The following is a 19,286-nucleotide window of genomic DNA, read 5'->3' as shown; positions in this document are numbered from 1 at the left end:
TTGGAAGGGGGTTGGGGGGCGGAGGGAGCCCAGGAATTCTGCCCTGCAGGGTTCTGAATGTCTTGTTTTGATCATTCATTCATTCAACAAATTCTAAAGTAAGCACCCCTTATGCAGCTAGGGCTGTCCTGTGCCCAGAAGAATGACTGTCCCTTACTTGATGAATATTTACTGAAAATAAATAAAGTATTTATTTATTTTTGGTTTCACTGGGTCTTTGTTGCTGTACATGGGCTTCCTCTCGTTGTGGAGAGTGGGGCAACTGGCAGTGGCTTCTCTTGTTGCAGAGCATGGACTCTAGGTTCCCAGGCTTCAGGAGTTCCAGCTTGAGGACTCTAGAGCTCTGACTCAGTAGTTGAGGTGCAACTCAGACTTAGTTGCTCTGCAGCATGTGGAATCTTCCTGGACCAGCGATCTAACCTGTGTTTTCTGCATTGGCAGGTGGATTGTTAACCACTGGACCACCAGGGAAGTCCTTACTGAACTCTTGTGCTGTGCCTGGCATGGTTTGAGCATGTTGCCTAGATTATTAGCTCGTTTAATCCTGATACCGCACTACAAGGATAAACATAGTGTGGCTTACCTGGGCCTGGCACTCAGATCTCTGTGTACTGACCCTTTCTATCATGGTCTGTGCTCCTCCCCATCCCCTCCAGTTTTCCTAGGCCTGTAGGAGGAGAAAAGTGACATTGTGAACTTCGTAAAGAAGAGAAGTTGCCTGTAGGAAACTTGTGGTTTGGCCATCCATGGGTCTTTGAGCAGGGTGCTTCCTTTTAGGTCGTGATAGACTAGGGTAGGTATGCCTGTGGACCCCATACGGACCAGGCTGTGCCTGTAGGTAGGCCTCATTGTCATGGCTGAGGGGGTCCAGGGGTCCAGCTCAGGGCAGCTCCCACAGCAGCCTGGCAGACTAGCTCAGCCCCTGCAGGGCTTTCGGCAGATGCTGAACTGTCCCCGCCCCGCCCCGCACGCCTGGTTTCCTTCTGTGGCTGGGCCCTCTAAACTTCTCTTTGCTACCTACAAGATGGGCTGTGAGTCGTGTAGCATTGTTTGGGAGTAACACAACTTTTAAAACATTTATTTATTTATTTGGCTGTGCCAGGTCTTAGTTGCGGCCTGCAGAATCTTCCATCTTCATTCCTTGTGCCATTTAGGATCTTTAGATGGGTCCAAATGCTAAAGATCCCGAGTGGCACAAGGAATGACAGTATTCTGGCTTGGAGAATTCCATGGACTGTATAGTCAGTCCATGGGTTCCAAAGTCGGACACAACTGAATGACTTTCACTCCCTGGACAGGGATTTTTTTTTTTTAATTGGGGTAAAACTCATTTATTTATTTTTAATTGGAGGATAATTGCCATACAATGTTGTGTTGTTTTCTGCCGTACAACAACATGAATTAGTCATAATTATATATATGCCCTGCCTCCTGAGCCTCCCTCCCACCCCTAATCTAGGTCATCACAGAGCACCAGGTGGAGTTCCCTGTTGTTATATAGCAACTTCCCACTAGCTGTCTATTTACACATAGCAGTGTATATATGTCAATGCTACTTTCTCAATTCGTCCCATCCTCTGCTTCCCCTGCTGTGTCGACAACTGCCCAGGGATTGAACCTGGGCCCCCTGCAATGGGAGTTAGCCACTAGACCACCAGTGAGACTAGACCAGTGGGAGTGAGACAACTTTGAGTCCCATCTCTGCAACTCTATTGCTGTATGACCTTAGGCAAGTCACTTCCCTTCTTTGGGTTTCAGTTTCTTTATTCAAGGGCTTCCCTGATATCTCAGTTGGTAAAGAATCTGCCTGCAATGTAGGAGACCCCAGTTTGATCCCTGAGTTGGGAAGATTCACTGGAGTAGGGATAGGCTACCCACTCCAGTATTCTTGGGCTTCTCTTGTGGCTCACCTGGTAAAGAATCTGCCTGCAATGCGGGAGACCTGGGTTCAATCCCTGGGTTGGGAAGAACTCCTGGAGAATTCCATGGACTGTATAGTCTATGGGGTCACAAAGAGTCAGATATGACTGAGCAACTTTCACTTCTTTATTCATAACTATAGTCCGAACAGGTTACACTGTTGCTACAAAACTTAGAGTTGTCTACCAAATAGAAGCCTGAACTTGGCATTCAAGGCCCTTTGTGCTCTGGCTCTAGTCCTCTACAGCGCCATTTCTAGTCTCTCCGAACAAATCCTTTGCTCTAGCTAATACTCTTTTAGCCACATTCTCTTCCTTCAGACTGGAATACCCTTCCCTCTATTCATCTTTCAAGATGCAACTCAGGTGCCTAGGTACCAGACACTGTTATGAGCTCTGTACATGTATTATCTAAGTGGTCCTCAAGCTTTCAGTTCAATTCAGTTCAGTCGCTCAGTCGTATCTGACACTTTGCGACCCCATGAATCGCATCACGCCAGGCCTCCCTGTCCATCACCAACTCCCGGAGTTTACTCAAACTCATGTCCACAAGCTTTAGTGGTGCATAAATTTACCTGGAGGACTTGTTAAACCATAGCTTGCTTGGATTCACCCCTAGAACTTTTGATTCACCGCATTTGGATTGACCTTGAGAATTTGCATTTCTAACAAGCCCTGGGTGTTGCCCCACCTCTCAGGTGGGGAAGTTGTCCAGGTTCTGACCCCAGGATATTGCTTCAAGACATTCTGTCCCCAGCTTCAGAGCTCAGCAACCTGCAGATGGTATGGTTGATCAGTTCCCCACATAGCTGGCTAAGATCCAGCTATACCCTTGGAACCACAAGGCCTCAGACTCCCACTTAGGTCTCCTGCTGCCCACACCCCTGCCTTGATCTGCAGCCCAATAAAGGCTGATCCACAGGCAGCAAGACTCAGCGTGCGTGGTTCCTCTTCTCTTGTGCTCCCCTCAGTGGTCCCCTGCCCCCTCCAGCACCCTGTGGCCATGACACAGCGGCTTCTGCTTCTTGTGGCTCTCCTGGTCCTGGGTCATGTGCCGACAGGTAACATCACCCGTGTGTGTGTGTGTGTGTGTGTGTGTGTGTGTGTACAGAAATGAAGGACAGATTCTCAGCTGCTGGGGAATAGAGGAGGCCTAGATCAGTGTTTAAGTTCTGGCCTCATCACTGACTTTGCTGGGCAATTTAGAGTGAGTTGCTAAATCAGCCTGCACTTCAGTTTCCTCAGTTTAAAAATGGGATTCACTCAACAAATATTCATTATGAAAATATTTACTGTGTGCCAGGCACTATTACGATTTCTGGGAATCAAGCAGTGAAAGCAAACAATGTTCTTGCTTTCATAAAGCTGATATTTTAGTCAGTAGAGACAGAAAATAACCAAATAAACATATAATATGTTAGGTAGAGATATAAAAGCGAGACAAGGGGCTATGTGTCAGGTGCATGGGGAGAGTGATGGAAGTGCTGATGGGGTGGTGAGAAGGGGCTCTGATCCTTATTTTTAAAAAACGCTTTTTATTTTGGATCATTTCAAGTTTACATGAAAGTAGCGAGAATAATACAATGAACATGGCAAGTTAAAAATCTGTTTATTATGGAAAAATTTAAACTTATACAAAAATAGAAAATAATGTAGTGTTTTTAAAAGAACCCTTCTTATTTTTAGAAATTTTCAAGCATAAATAAAAGAAATAGTATAAAAACTCACATGTATCTATCACCCAACTTCAACAGTTATCAACTGGAACCCGTGCTGTTTTGTTATTCACCTGCTGCCTCTTCCTCAGTGAACTATTTTGAAGTGAATTTCAGATCTTTTATGTGGGGGAAGCATGAGCAGAGATCTGACTACAGTGAGAATACAAAGGAGATCATTGCAGGCAGAAGGAGCAGCAAGAACCAGGGAGGCAGGAGGCGATAGGTGTGCTGGAGGAGCGGTGAGGAGGTCAGGGACGCCAGGGAGCAGAGCAAAAGGAGAGAAGTGGAGAAGGGTGAAGTCCAAGATATGAGGAGGGGACAGCAGATCATCAAGCAGAAAATATTAACCTCTGTATCTCAGGATTGCTGGAAGGTTGAAATGCAATGATATGTGAAGAGCAGTTGTTGTAGGAACTGACCTCACCTGAGAGTCAAAGTCTTGAGTTCTGGTTCCAGACCCACAACTTACCGGTGAGGAGAAGTCAGGCAAATCCCTCCCCTTCTTTATCTGGAGTGAGAGGGGTTGTCCAGAGTGAGCCCTAGGTGCTCCAACTCTCTAAGCTGTCATACTGATAAACCTTTCCATTTATTGAACATGTACTGTGTGCCTGACACTGTACCCTCTGAAAGGGGGGTATACAGACGAAGAATCTGAGGCCAAGGTCATTCATCTGGGAAATGGCATAGCTGGGATTTGGACCCAGGGAGTCTGAGCTGGGTTCACACCAAACTATTAACCATTGCACTGCATGCCCTCTTTGGAGTGTGGGTTCTTTGTCTCATAGAGATTTTGATACCAGCTCTGTATCATTGGAAAATTCTCTTGGCAGGATGTGATGGGCTGAATAACACTTATGGGTAGGCCCAGGGGATCATGGGAGGATTCCTTGGGATGTCTTTTAATCCAGGGAGAGGCAGGCAAGCTTCCCCCATCCCCCCACCTCCCACTCAACCCCAGTTCTTCTGAGTTTCTGGGTCATATATCTGGAAATAGCGCTGTAACAGACCAATCTAAGTGGTCCTCCTTTGTCCTCACTTCCCACACCTGTCCTAATTGCATCACAGCACCCTGATCACTTATTTCAGGACACATACTGCAACTCTACTTATTGTATTTATTTGCTTGAGTTTTAATCCCCTTTTCCCAGTTGACTGAAAGTTCCCAGTGCCCCACGTTTGCTGAATGAATAAATGAAGGAGCTGCCCCTCGTCCCCCCATGCTGTGACCAAAGACCTTTGGAAGGGATATTGACCCAAAGCCTTAACTTTTTCATGGCCCATTTTTTTTTGGAAATTTCTTCACTAAATCTTAACATTAAACAGGTCCCTATGTATAAAATACAGTTTGAATAATGGTTGCAAATGTGGACTCTGGAGCCAGACGACTGTGTGACCTTGGACGAAGTTGTTAACCTGTCTGTGCCTCAATTTCCTTACTCATATACTGGGAATATAACAAGACAAACTGTAATTGAATACTGCTGTTATGAAAAGTGCTTAGAGTGTATTTGGGGTGTGCGTTAACGTGGATGAGAAATTTGTCTTTGACTTGTAACCAGTGGTCTAAATTGTGACGAATGGGTTAAACTGGACTGAGATCTGTGGTTTAAATTGTAACAGGTTGTCTTATCTATGACTCGTGGTCTAGCCTGTTACCTCTAGTCTGACCCTTGACCTATGTCACAGCTCTTGTTCTGTGGCTCAACTTATGATCTGAAGGCTGCTCTATGGCCACAGTCTAAGAGCTAACTGGTGGCATGTGTTCATCCTTGTGGCCAGTGGTCTAATCGGTGACCCTGTTCTGTAGTGAAATCTGTGACCAGTGATCTAACCTGCACCCCCTGGGTGGCTCTGTGACCCTGGGCTCTCCTCTGCATAGGGAGAAGTGAATTCAAACGGTGCTGGAATGGCCAAGGGGCCTGCCGGACTTACTGCACGAAGTATGAAACCTACATGCACCTGTGCCCGGATGCCACCTTGTGCTGTCTGCCTTACGGACTCAAGCCTGTCAAGACCCAAAAGGTTTAGTTGGTTCTGGGACTGACACCCTTGCCCTCCAGTAAAATGCAAGCTGCCAGCTGTCTCCTGTTGTCATTACCTCGCCACCCCCAGGGCTGGAGTGAGGGGTCAGGGAGGTCCAGAGTGTGGGAGGGATGGAAGGATGGTTGATGGAGGGAAGTGAATTGCCCAAGGAGAGTGGGCACTAATAGTCACTGAAAATGGTTCCGGTCCAGCCTGTAACACTTTCACTCTAACTCCAGAAAAATTACTCAGCTTCCATAAGCCTTTCCAGATTCCTCATCTGTAAAATGGGGATAATGATACTATCAGGAGGTTAGGAGTTTATAGAAGGGATGAAAAAAAGAAAGGTAGAGTTAATAGTAATGATAACAAGAATTAAATAATGGTAATAATTAGTAAATAATAGAGTTAACAACAAGCTTCTGGTGTTCAGAATGGGATAGTACATCTGGCTTGAAGGACAGAGCCTGCTGAGAGTGAAAGGATTTTTCTATGTTCGTTTATCTTCTATGTTAATATTTCAAGAGTCTGCTCAGATAGAAAGGACCAAGAGGATTTTGTGAAAGCAAAGTCCAATGCAGGGGACACGGGTTCATCCCTGGTCAGGGAATTAAGACCCCACATGCTGCAGGGCAACAAAACCCAATGAGCTGCAACTAGAGAAGCCTGAGTGCCATGTGCATGCAAGACTCTGAACAACCAAAAACAACAACAATAATAATAAAAACCAAGCATCCCCCCCCCCCCCCGCCCGGCCTCTAAAGTACTTAACCTCAGAAGACATTGGAAGCCTGGAGCCTGAGCACAGTCTTGGTGGCTTCCTGCCGTGCCAGGTGTTAACTCTTTAGTTTCTGGTATGAGAAGGATCTGGAAATCCCTAGACCAGACACAGGAAGCTGCAAGTGAAGGGGGAGACACCTGAGGGCTTGGCATGGTAGCTTTTACCAACCAAGAGGGAAGCAACGCATTATTTAATGACAAAGCTTACCACCGGAACCTCAGTCCTTGCTCTGCTCCTTCCTTAGTTTCTGGGTGGTCCAGACCAGAGGTCCCCAACCTCTTTGGCACCAGGGACCAGATTCACAGAAGACTATCTTTTCCATGCATGAGGTAGGGGCTGGTTTCAGGATGATTCAAGCGAATTACATTTATTATGCCGCTGAAGATCTGACAGGAGGTGGAGCTCTGGCAGTACTGTGAGCGATTCAGGAGTGGCTGTAAACACAGATGAAATTTGCTAGCCCCGTTGCTCACCTCCTGCTGTGTGACCTGATTCCCAGCAGGCCACCAACTGGTACTGGAACGAATCTCTGGCCCTGGGAATTGGGGACCCCTGCTCTAGACATTGAACCGATTGCCAGTGGGCCTGTTTTAGAACCCAGTGTGGTAGAGGCAAGGTGGGCATGGTGTCTAGAGCCTAAAAAGAGGATAAGAACCCAGACATGGTCACAGGACCACAGAGATCTGATATGGAATGGCGTGTCAGTCTCCTGTTCTGCCTCCAGGCCTCAGTGAGTCTGAGAGAGGCCAGAACAGTTCACCAGCAATTTGACTTAAGCGGGAAGCAGTGGATGTTTTCAACGACAGGCCCAGACTCTCCAGACTCCAGGGGATGTCAGCCAGCATCAGACCAGCGATCCTCCTCGCTCTTACCCCGCCACTGTGTTTGGGAGGAGCAGGGAGAGGAGAGGAAGAATCCAAAACCCTGAGCAATTTTACCAAAGAGACTAAGTCCCTAAGAACTCAAGAAACCTCAGGAGACTATTTAAATTGTTGAATTAAACTGGATTGAACTAAATTTAGATCTGCACTCAGACTCCCCTGCCCTCCCTCTCCCCCTCCCCGAGTTTTTTTTTTTTTTTTTAATTTTTTTATTTTTCAGTGGGTTTTGTCATACATTGATATGAATCAGCCATAGAGTTACACGTATTCCCCATCCTGATCCCCCCTCCCACCTCCCTCTCCCCTCCCCGAGTTGTTTTACAAAGAATACAGAAGCTGTTTTCTTTGTGCACTCCCAGACATAGTGCAAGGGAATTTGTGACTTTTCTTGCAGGAAAGATGGTGATGATTTCTAAGTGAGGAGTCAGACAGACTCAAGTTCATACTCTGCCACATATAGGCCACAGGCTGTGTCAGTGGGGCGAGTCACTTCCCCTGTCTGATGCCAGGGACCTTCTCTGCAAGATGGGCATAATGACAGCTTCTTGTGGGGTAGCTGTGGGGTCAGAGGGGATTGTCTGGCCCTTCATAAGTGCTCAGCAAATGAAAGCTGCTGCAGCCGCTATCACTTCTACGGAGCAAGAGACACGCCACTGGCCTTCTCCATGGAATTTCAGACCTAACAAAAATCTGCAGGAACAGTACAAAGAATTCCCATAGATCTTTCACCCAGATTTCCCAAATATGAATATTTTACCACTGTAACCTTTCCATTTCCGCCTCTATATATACATGTATACATGTATGAATATATGCGGGCATGCTAAGTCACTTCCGTCGTACCTGACTCCTTGAGACCGCATGGACTGTAGCCCTCCAGGCTCCTCTGTCTACGGGATTCTTCAGGCAAGAATATGAGAGTGGGTTGCCATGCCCTCCTCCAGGGAATCTTCCTGACCCAGGGACTGAAATCAAGTCTCGTCTCCTTTTTCTGCATTGGCAGGTGGATTCTTTACCACTAGCACTACCTGGGAAGCCCATATACACACACGAAAGTGAAAGTGTTAGTCACTCAGTAGTGTCGGACTCTGTGATCCCATGGACTGTAGTCCAACAGGCTCCTCTGTCCATGGGATTCTCCAGGCAAGAGTGCTGGAATGGGTAACCATTTCTTTCTCCAAAGATCTTCCTAACCGAAGGATTGAATCTAGGTCTCCTGCACTGCAGGCAGATTCTTTACCTTCTGAGCCACCAGGGAAGCCCATATACATATACATATATATAAAAGTATATACAAATATAGTTTTTTAAAAATATCTGTTTATTTGTCTGTGTTGGGTCTTTTTTAAAAAATAATTTCATTTATTTATTTTTGGCTGTGCTAGGTCTTTGCTGCTGCACAGGCTTTTTCTCTAGCTGCAGAGAGCGAGGACTACCTCCAGTTGTGGTGGGCAGGTTGCTCGCTGCAGTGGATTCTCTTGTTGTGGAGCATGGGCTCTGGGCAGGTGAGCTTCAGTAGTTGTAGCACGTGGGCTCAGTAGTTGTGGCTCCTGGGCTCTAGAGCACAGTCTTAATAGGTGTGGCACATGTGCCTAGTTGCTCTGCAGCATGTGAGATCCTCCTGCATCGGGGATCAAACCCATGTCTACTGCATTGGCAGGTGGATTCCCCACAACTGAGGCACCAGGGAAGTCCTGTGTTGGGTCTCTTTGTTGCATCATGTAGGATCTTTCGTTGAGGTGCATGGACTCTCTTGTGGTGTGTGTGTTTATTTGCTCTGTGTCATGTGTGATCTTAGTTTCCCAACCAGAGATCAGACCTGCACCCCCTGCATTGCAAGGTGAATTCTAAACCACTGGAGCACCAGGAAAGCCCCACAAATATAGTTTATATATGTGTACATATATATCAGATATGACAGCCTTTTATAGCTAAATAGTTTTGGATTTTTCCTAGAAGCAAAGGCATTTTCTTACATAACCACAGTACAATTATAAAAATCAGGACATTAACATTCACAAATTTCTATTGTCTAATCTTTAGCTACGGAAAACCCCTGGATCACACATTCCATTCAGTTGTCATGTTTCTTTGATCTCTTTTAATATGGAACAGTTCTTCATTCTTTCATGACACTGATGGTTTTGAGGCATCCAGGCTGGTTACTTTGTGAAATGTCCCTCAGTTTGAGTTTGTCTGATGTTTCCTTGTGATTGGCTTCAGCTTTGGCATTTTTAGTGGGAATTCTACTGAAGTGATGCTGTGGGTCTCTCAGTCATGTCAGAGGCAGCCATTGTCCTTCCAAGACTGAAACAGGACAGAAAAGATCAGACGTTTCTGAAGTTTACACACGTGCCGGGCTATTTCCCACCCAGTATCCTAACAGGCCCTCATTTAAGCCTACATTCAACCTCCTAAATCCCAAGGATGCATCTAACAAGCCAAGGAAACAGGGCAATTCTAGGGTAGAAGATTCCTCAAGATACTTTACAAATGAGGTTCCAAGCCAGAGAGAGAAAGTGACTTGTCTAAGGCCACACAGTTCCCAAGGCACACAGCTAGAGCTTGGACTTAAAGCTGTGGACTTCAAGTCGAGACTAGTTTTGAAGTAAAACAGGAGCCACCCATTGGTAGGACAGGCCAGTGTGAAAGGGAAACTTTTGGAGGAAGGGAGTTCCATGGCACTGGAGGTGTGCAAGGTGAGCCAAGTAGGTGGGGGATGTTAGAGAGGAAGTTTTGCTTTGACGTAGGTGCTTAGACATGCTATTCAGAGCATAGACATTCCCCAAGAGTCACCGAATGGTTAAGTTAATGATAAATATAGTATCAGTTAGCCTTTAGGAAGTACCAACTGCCTTATGTATATCATCTCACTTAATTTTCACAGTCATTTGATATTAATAGTTGTGGCACTCGGGATCTTGGTTGTGGCATGCGAACTCTTAGTTGCAGCACGTAGGATCTAGTTCTCTGCCCAGGGAATGAACCTGGGACCCTGCATTGGAATCTCAGCGTCTTAGACACTGAACCACCAGGTAAGTCCCCTTTTTGTACTTTTTATTAACATTTTTTTCTAATTGTAAAAGTGATACATGTTCACTGGAGAAAAGTTAGAAAACAGAGAAGCACAAATAAGAAGGCAAAAGTCAATATTTTCAGTATACATATACACCCAAAATAAAAAAATCCATAAAGTGTGATTTACAGATAAAATGGAACCAAACTGTACACTTCTGGTGTGTCTTGGTTTTTTTAAACTTGTCTAAGTATCATGAACATTTTCATTTGTGCTTTGTTTTCCAAAATAAGATTTTTAGTGCTAAAATGCCTCTGGAAATTTCTTTTTTTTTTTTTTTTTTGAAATTTATTAAAAATTTCCAACTTTTGTAACTTGAATAATATGCTTAGAACACATTGTGGAAAAATAAAACATAGATGAGCTTCAAAATATTCACCACTTTTTCATAATCCCTGTTAGCTTTTGTTACATAGTTTGTCAGAATGGATATATACATTTTATATAATCACTAAAATTTATATATATATTTTAAAAGTTATATATATATAGTGCACATATACAAAATATGTAATATTCATATATGTGTATTTTCACATGCATCAGAGTTTAGAGTAGAGTTCAGTTAGAATGGAGGTTAGAGGAGTTTCTCATTCTGCTGATCAGATGGATCCCTTCGGGCTTACAAGAAAGGAAAAGAACAAAGTTAAAATGATGGATACTGTAGGAGGTTCAGGGTGGGATTGGGGGACATCCTACCCCCTTCCCCACCTGGGTTTTTGATGGCAGACTGTTGAGTGGACTTTTTGTACTGGGCCAGGGCTACATTTAAGTCTGAGAGCCAGCTGACAATTATATTTAGCCCAAATAACTCTTTTTTAAAAATTTTGTTTATTTATTTTAGTTGGAGGATATTTACTTTACAATACTGTGGTGGTTTTTGCCATATATTAATATGAATCAGCCATAGGCATACATGTGTCCTCTCTATCTTGACCCCCCCCTTCTCTTCCCTTCCCACCCCATCCCTCAAATTACTCTTGAATCAGGACATTGCCTTTCAGCAGACTGACATAGATAGTGAGTTTTCCTCCATCAATGGAGCACATCATGTCTCCCTGGTGATAACACAAAAGTATGTGATTGTTTATCTTTAGGGGCCATTTTAATGAAGGATAAATACCTCTGTGCAGTGGAATTACACAATGCAGTGTGATGTCTTCAATGACAGATACTTTCTGTGTGTAGGGATTGAGAGAAATCTCTTCTGTTCAGGCAACCACTGGCTCAAGGAGGGATTCTCCTGGCTTATTTAAACTGCTATTGTTCATCTTTGCAAGACATTTATCTGACAAAGGACTCATTTCCAGAATACACAAAGAAGGCTTACAAGTCAGTAAGAAAAAGCAATGTAATAATGGAGTGGGTAATACGTAAATAGAAATTTTACAAAAGAAGATGTATAGATGGCCAATAAGCCCATGAAAGATGCTCAGAATCATTAGGCATCAGGGAAATGCAAATTAAATTCACAGTAGGATGCCATTACCTATCACCAGCATGATTAATATAAAAAAGACTGACTATAATGAGTGTTGGTAAGGATATGGAGCAACTGGAATGCTAATACATTGTTGATGGGAATGTAACATGGACAACCACTTTGGAAAACCAGTTGCAGAATTACTTACAAGAATAGAAATATGTACATATGAAGACTTCCCTAGTGTTTGTGGCAGTTTTATTCATAGTATCTCATAACTGGAAACAACAGGTAAATGGATAAATTGAGTTACATCCATAAAGTACAATAACAGTAAACAATAATAACAATATACTGAAAGACACAGCATGAACTAATCTCCAAAAAACACATTATGTTAAACAAAAGAAGCCAGATACAAAGATGTACATACTAAATGATCCCATTTAGGTGAATATTTGAAAAGACAAACCTCCCAAATGCCCATCAACAAATAGTTGGATTAGGGAGATACACTGTCGATCGAAGGATTAATACCCAGTCATAAAAAAGAACAAAATACTGCCATTTGCAGCAACATGTGTGGACCTAGAGAATATTATGCTTAGTGAAATGAGTCCAACAGAGAAAAACAGATATTATATGATATCACTTGCATGTGAAATCTAAAAAGTAATAAAAATGAATGTATATACTAAACGGAAACAGACTCACAGACATAAAAACAAACTTATGATTACTAAAGGGGAGAATGGAGGGGAAGGGATAAATGAGGGATACTGGATGGACAGATACAAACAGTCATATATTAATATAACATAGACAAGCAACAAGGATTCACTGTATAACACAGGGAATTATACCCATTTTCTTGTAACAACCTGTGATGGAATTTAATATGCAAAAATCCTGAAGTGCTACACTGTACACTTGAAACTATAATATTGATGATCAATTATACTTGATAATTGGTTATACTTGATAATCAATTATAAATAATATTGTGATCAATTATAATTCAATTAAAAAAAAATTCCACTTGAAGAGTCAGATCAGTTCAATTCAGTTCAGTCACTCAGTTGTGTCCGACTGTTCACGACCCCATGAACCGCAGCACGCCAGGCCTCCCTGTCCATCACCAGCTGCCGGAGTCTACCCGAACCCATGTCCATTGAGTCGGTGATGCCATCCAACCATCTCATCCTCTGTTGTTCCCTTCTCCTCCTACCCTCAATCTTTTCCAGCATCAGGGTCTTTTCAAATGAGTCAGCTCTTCGCATCAGGTGGCCAAAGTACTGGAGTTGCAACTTCAGCATCAGTCCTTCCAATGAACACCCAGGACTGATCTCCTTTAGGATGGACTGGTTGGATCTCCTTGCAGTTCAAGGGACTCTTAAGAATCTTCTCCAACACCACAGTTCAAAAGCATCAGTCAGACAGAGAAAAAAAGAAGTCAAAACTAAGTTGATGCTGAAGTTCCAATACTTTGGTCACTTGATGTGGAGCCGACTTAACTGGAAAAGAGCCTGATGCTGGGAAAGATTGAAGGCAGGAAGAGAAGGGGGAAGAGAGGATGAGATGGTCGGGTGGCATCACAGACTCAATGGACATGACTTTGCATAAACTCCCAGAGATGGTGAAGGACAGGGAAGCCTGGTGAAATGCAGTCCATGGAGTTGCGAAGAGTCTGACACGGCTGAGTGACTGAACAATGACAATCAAGTTGATTTAAAAAGTAAGAAAATAAGTTGAATGCAAAACCAAAACCCCCACTATCTCTCTCTCAGCACATGTAGTTCAATTTGGGTAAATTATTTTGCTTGTGATGCAGCTCCATTTGTCTCAAAAAATTGAGAATCCAGGGAGAGACTGTTAATGGCTAGATCAGATTCTCAAAGGGGAGATACTGCCCTCTAGGGGTTACTTTGGGAATTTGCTGGGGACATTTTTTGATCAAAATGCAGCCCCTGCTGGAATTTGTACATTGAGCACCTGGGAAGCCACTTGGCATCAACATGAGTGACTGACCTGGAAAGTGAAGTATTGACCCATTTCCCAAACAAAATTCAAATGTCCCCTAGACATTAATTAGGTGAGAACTCGTCTGTAGTTCTCTAAGTCCAGAATCTAAGGCTGTTTTGCAAGTATTTTTTGCCCATTGAGTTTTCCTAGAATGAAACTACCATGTAAATCAAGGAATGATTATATTTTGTTCTGGTTAGAACTTTATCCAAGCTGTTTACCATTTTGCAAATTCAGGACACAGATTGCAAACACTGTAGTTTGTATTTGAATTTGCACATATAACACATTCATTCCTTGGGGCCTGTATTATCAGATGTTGCACTCATGATATGTACAAGATCTGACTACTTCATTCTATTTTTAAGTGTATTTACACAATGAAATGGGCTTCCCAGGTGGCTCAGTGGTGAAGAATACACCCGCAAGTGCAGGAGGCTCGGGTTTGATCCCTGGGTGGGGAAGATCCCCAGGGGGAGGAAATGGCAACCCATGCCGGTATTCTTGCCTCGGAAATCCCGTGGACAGAGGAGCCTGGTGGGCTACAGTCTACGGGGTCACAGAGAGTTGGACGTGACGAGCGACTGAGCACACACGCACACACTGAAGTACGTATGAATAGTTTCTCGTCTCTTCTTTTATATTATAGTTGATTTTTCTTGAAATTTTGTGAGTAGATAGGTTACAATATGGGCTTCCTGGTAGGTCAGCTGGTAAAGAATTCGCCTGCAGTGCAGGAAACCCCAGTTCCACCCCTGGGTTGGAAAGATCCCCTGGAGGAGGGCATGGCAACTTTTTTTGGGGGTTAAAAAAACTTTTTTTTTCCAGTAAAGAATCTGCCTGCAATTCGGGAGACCTGGGTTGGGAAGATCCCCTGGAGGAGGACATGACAAGCCACTCCAGTATTCTTGCCTGGAGAATCCCCATGGACAGAAGAGCCTGGTGGGCTTTGGTTCATGGGGTTGAAAAGAGTCAGACCCAACTAAGCAACTAAGCACACACACACACAGGTCAGAGGATACATAAATTTTTGGATACAGGATATCTCACAATTGAGCCACTGGATCCCCTGAGCCCTTAGGAGATTCTGCTCCATTTTTGAATGTAAATTAGAATAGAAATATTTTTTAGCTGGCAGAGTTTCACGTTGGTACCCTGTTCTATGGAGTGAGGGCTATTATGGTAGAAAGGGAAAAGTGGGAACCATTGAAACGTTCCCTACATACCATAGTAGAGAACCAATAACAATAATGTTTCTCTGGGGAATTGCAGAGACTACAGCCACCATCAAGCACTTGAAGATGCAAGGATATTGATTCTCACCACATTCACATTCTAGTTTTCCCATATGCCCTGTGCAAAAGGCAGATGGAGCTCAGAAAATGACTGTGGAATCTATCACCTATCACCTATCTATTTATCTAAACAAAAAAATATGTTTTCAAAAGCCCATTCCTTATCACTTCAGTACAGCATAGGTGTAAAAAACAGTCACACTGCAAGGATTAGTGAAGTCGCCCAGTCGTGTCCGACTCTTTGCGACCCCATGGATAGGCTCCTCCATCCATGGGATTTTCTAGGCAAGAGTACTAGAGTGGGTTGCCATTTCCTTCTCCAGGGAAACTTCCTGACACAGGGATCGAACCCGGGTCTCCCACATTATAGACAGACGCTTTACCATCTGAGCCACCAGGGAAGTCCTGCAAGGATTAGCGTTAACTAATTCCAATGGCGACTACAGAGAGAGAGGTGGTGGAGTAAATGCCTGGACTTTACTCCCTCCTCCAGAAATCTTGCTGAGGTTACCCCACTTGTGAAACCCAACTGGAGGCCAGAGGCAAGAGATCCTGTTGATGCAGGGGATCAGACAGCTGGGTGGAGAACGGTGGAGAATGGAACTGGAGGGACTGGAGGTGGGAAGGAAGGGTCTCCCAGCCTTAGGAGTTGTAGCCCCTTCCTGTAGTTACTAACCCATAGATAACTTTAGCTTCATTTTTGACATCAATTTTTCCAACAAATGTGTGACCAATTTTCCGTATTACATCCCTTTAAGAAAAAATACTTAAGTCTGTTTTTTTGTTTTCCTGTCTGTATTCTTTCCTTAGGTAAAATAAAATATCTGTTTTCATGCTCAGTTCTTTGACAAATAAGCCTAATGTATATTCAGCGTGGGCTTCCCAGGTGGCTCAGTGGGTAAAGAATCTGGCTACAGTGCAGGAGACGCAGGTGATACAGGTTCAATCCCTGGGTTGGGAAGGTCCCCTGGAGGAGGTCATGGCAACCCACTCCAATATTCTTGCTGGGAGAACCCCATGGACAGAGGAGCCTGGTGGGCTACAGTCCACAGGGTCGCAAAGAGTCAGACACGACTGAGCAGCTGAGCACAGTACAACGCATAATCAGTGTACCTTTATCACATTCTCACGGGGGGCAATAAACACAGCAAAGAAAAAAATATGATCGATGCTGAAACGTACTGTGGGGAAATTCAAGCCCAAAAGAAGCACAGGAGAGCCGTTTTTGAAGAAAATGTTAAAATAAGGTATTTGGTGCAGGCTGCCGTGAGAAGGTGATATATGAACAAGGACCCAAAAGATGTTAGAGACAAGTAGAGGATTGGGGATGAGAGTTTCAGTCAGAAGGAACAGCTGCTGCAAAGGCCTTGAGTTGATGAAACAGCAGGAGCCTACACATTGTCTTTGCCTCCCATGGTTTCAGCCTGTTTTTGTCTGTGGAAAAAACTTCAGCCAAAGAATCAGTTTAATCAGAGAAGTGAGAAAATGCAGAAATAAAGCAAAAGAGTCCAACAAGACTGAATAGTCATTGAAACAAAATCAAGGACCTCCTTCTCAAGGGCTATGGATAATATTCTAAGCCATAGCCTATGAGCTACCTTGTTTTACTGAACTCCTCTCCTCCCTCCTGCCACCCCCATTGCCAACATCCAAAATAAAACAAACTTTCTTTTCTGTCAACCTTGCCTCCATATTGGCATTTGAGTGGTGAGCAGCTGGACCGCACTTTCAGTTACATTGGGATGATGCCTGGTGTGTCTGAGGACTAGCAAGGAGGCCAGGATGACTTGCGTGGAGTGAACCACTGGAAGAGTAATTGAAGATGAGATCATAAAATAATGGAGTCCAGACTGCATGGAAAGGAGGGCACCCAATAACCAAATGGACAAAAGCAGTCAGGGGAGACTGGACTGAAAGAACACTAAAGATTGGGGGATTGATCTGCTGCCTGAAATGGATTCTCTGCCATTGATATCTATATTTGCAAAACAATTTTTTAACTTGGACAGTCCTTCACTATCTAGCCCTTGTCCACCTCTTTGGTTTCATCATATATGATTCACTTACTCTCTTTTAAGTAACATCTATTTTCCTTTAGCCTTTTTTCTCCTAAAAAGCATCACTTATTTACTTTATTGAGGTATAATTGATATATAATCAGTTCAGTTCAGTCGCTTAGTCATGTCTGACTTTTTGCGAACCTATGAATCGCAGCATGCCAGGCCTCCCTATCCATCACCAACTCCCGGAGTTTACTCAAACTCATGTCCATCGAGTCAGTGATGCCATCCAGCCATCTCATCCTCTGTCATCCCCTTTTCCTCCTGCCCCCGGTCCCTCCCAGCATCAGGGTCTTTTCCAATGAGTCAACTCTTCGCATGAGGTGGCCAAAGTATTGGAGTTCCAGCTTCAGCATCAGTCCTTCCAATGAACACCCAGGACTGATCTCCTTTAGGATGGACTGATTGGATCTGTAAACTGTACTAATTAAAAGTGTGCAATTTGATGTCATACACGGCATCCATATGAAATTATCACCAAAAATCAAGATAATGAACATATCCCACCATCCCCCCAAATTTCCCTGTGCCTCTTTGTAACCTCTTAGTACTCCTCTCTGTTCCTCCTCCTCTTACCCTCTGTCTAGTACAGATGTACTCTTACTATAGAGTAATAGTTGCTAGAGCCTTTTACTAATGGAGTCATACAATATATTTATTTCTATCTGTTTTATTTGGCGTTATTATTTGATGAGTCATCCACGGTTTTCTGAGATTCAAAAGTTAATTGCTTTTATTGCTGAGTATTCTGCTATACGGATACACCACAATTTGTTTATCCATTCACTTGTTGATGGACATTTGGATTGTTTCCATTTTTGGCTGCCACAAATAAGGTTGTTGTTCACATTTATGTGTAAAGTCTTCATGTAGACCTATGTTTATATTTCTTCTGGGTAAATACCTAGGTATGGAGTGGTTGCATCTTGTGGTTCACTAGACTTCTAAAGAAACTCCCCAACTGTACAAAACTCCAAAGTGGTATTTTACATTCCTACCAGCAGGGTATAAGAGCTTCTGCTGCCAATGCTTGTCTCTCATCAGCAATCATTATGATCAATTATTTTAATTTTGAACACTCTGATATATGTGTAGTAGTATTTTACTGTGATTTTAATGTGTATTTCTCTATTATCTATCCATTTTCATGTGCTTATTTCTTACATGTATAACTTTTTCAGTGGTGTCAGTTCAAATATTTAGCTCATTTTGTTATCCAATTTTGTTTCCTTACACTGAGTTTTGAGAGTTTTTTACATTTTGAACATTTCAAACAAAACAAAAAGTACTTGTCCTATAAAATGTTTTTTTCATTTCATTTGAACCCAGGGATCAAACCCAGGAGATATATATATATATGTATATATATATACATATATATATATGTATATATATATATATATGAAGGTGAAGTCTTAATCACTGGACTGCTAGGGGAGTCCCAGAATTGACAACTTGAAGATACTGAGTTGTCTAAGTCACAAAATATTATGTCTTTATTAATTTAGGCTTTTTATAGTGTTATTCAATAAGGGCTTCTGATATTCTCCATAAACATTCTTGAACATGTTTTGTTTGAAATGTTCACAGTTATCAGGAAATACTTTTTCTTTTGGTTGTTAATAGTTTGATTATGTTATGCTATTTTGATTTTCTTTGTGTCTATCTTGCTTGGAGTTCACTAAATTTTGTGAGTCTGTGGATTAATATCTTTTCACAATTTTGGAAAATTTTCAGCCATTGTCTTTAAAAAACATTTCTTCCCAATCCTCTCTTTCTTCTCCTTCTGAGACTCCAGTTACATATATGTTAGACCATTTGGTATTCTCCCATAAGTTTCTCATGTTCTGCCCTATTTGTTCTGCATTTTTTTCTCTCTCTGCTTTGATTGCATGTCCTATTCATCTGTTTTTGAGTTACTGGTTCTTTCTTCTACTCTGTTCAATCTGCTGTTAAGTGCAACCAATAAATCCTTAATTTTAGATTTTGTATCTTTTAGTTTAGAATGCCCAGTTTATTCTTAGAGATTCCATTTATGACAGATTGATAACGTTGATGATCACCAGTGGAATCATTCCTCCAGTATTCA

General features: G+C 43.0%; 1 protein-coding gene across 1 annotated transcript; it reads left to right on the top strand.

Annotated features, from left to right (window-relative positions):
• The first annotated feature begins 2,922 nt into the window (after positions 1 to 2,922).
• Positions 2,923 to 5,665, top strand: DEFB124 (defensin beta 124). Its single transcript, XM_065919741.1, has 2 exons — positions 2,923 to 2,980; positions 5,517 to 5,665. Exons 1-2 carry the CDS (start codon positions 2,923 to 2,925, stop codon positions 5,663 to 5,665), a joined length of 207 nt encoding a protein of 68 aa, XP_065775813.1.
• Positions 5,666 to 19,286: the final 13,621 nt, after the last annotated feature.

The sequence above is a fragment of the Muntiacus reevesi genome, chromosome 2 (genome assembly GCF_963930625.1).
Source record: "Muntiacus reevesi chromosome 2, mMunRee1.1, whole genome shotgun sequence".
NCBI lineage: Eukaryota > Metazoa > Chordata > Mammalia > Artiodactyla > Cervidae > Muntiacus > Muntiacus reevesi.
The sequence above is the reverse complement of the archived record's forward strand: the minus strand, read 5'-3'. Positions and strand labels throughout refer to the sequence as shown.

Bases quoted from the DNA above. Each gene is read 5' to 3' on its own strand.
- DEFB124 (XM_065919741.1), top strand. From the start codon at position 2,923: ATGACACAGCGGCTTCTGCTTCTTGTGGCTCTCCTGGTCCTGGGTCAT. The intron at 2,981-5,516 runs GTAACATCACCC...TCCTCTGCATAG, and splicing joins CCTGGGTCATGTGCCGACAG to GGAGAAGTGAATTCAAACGG.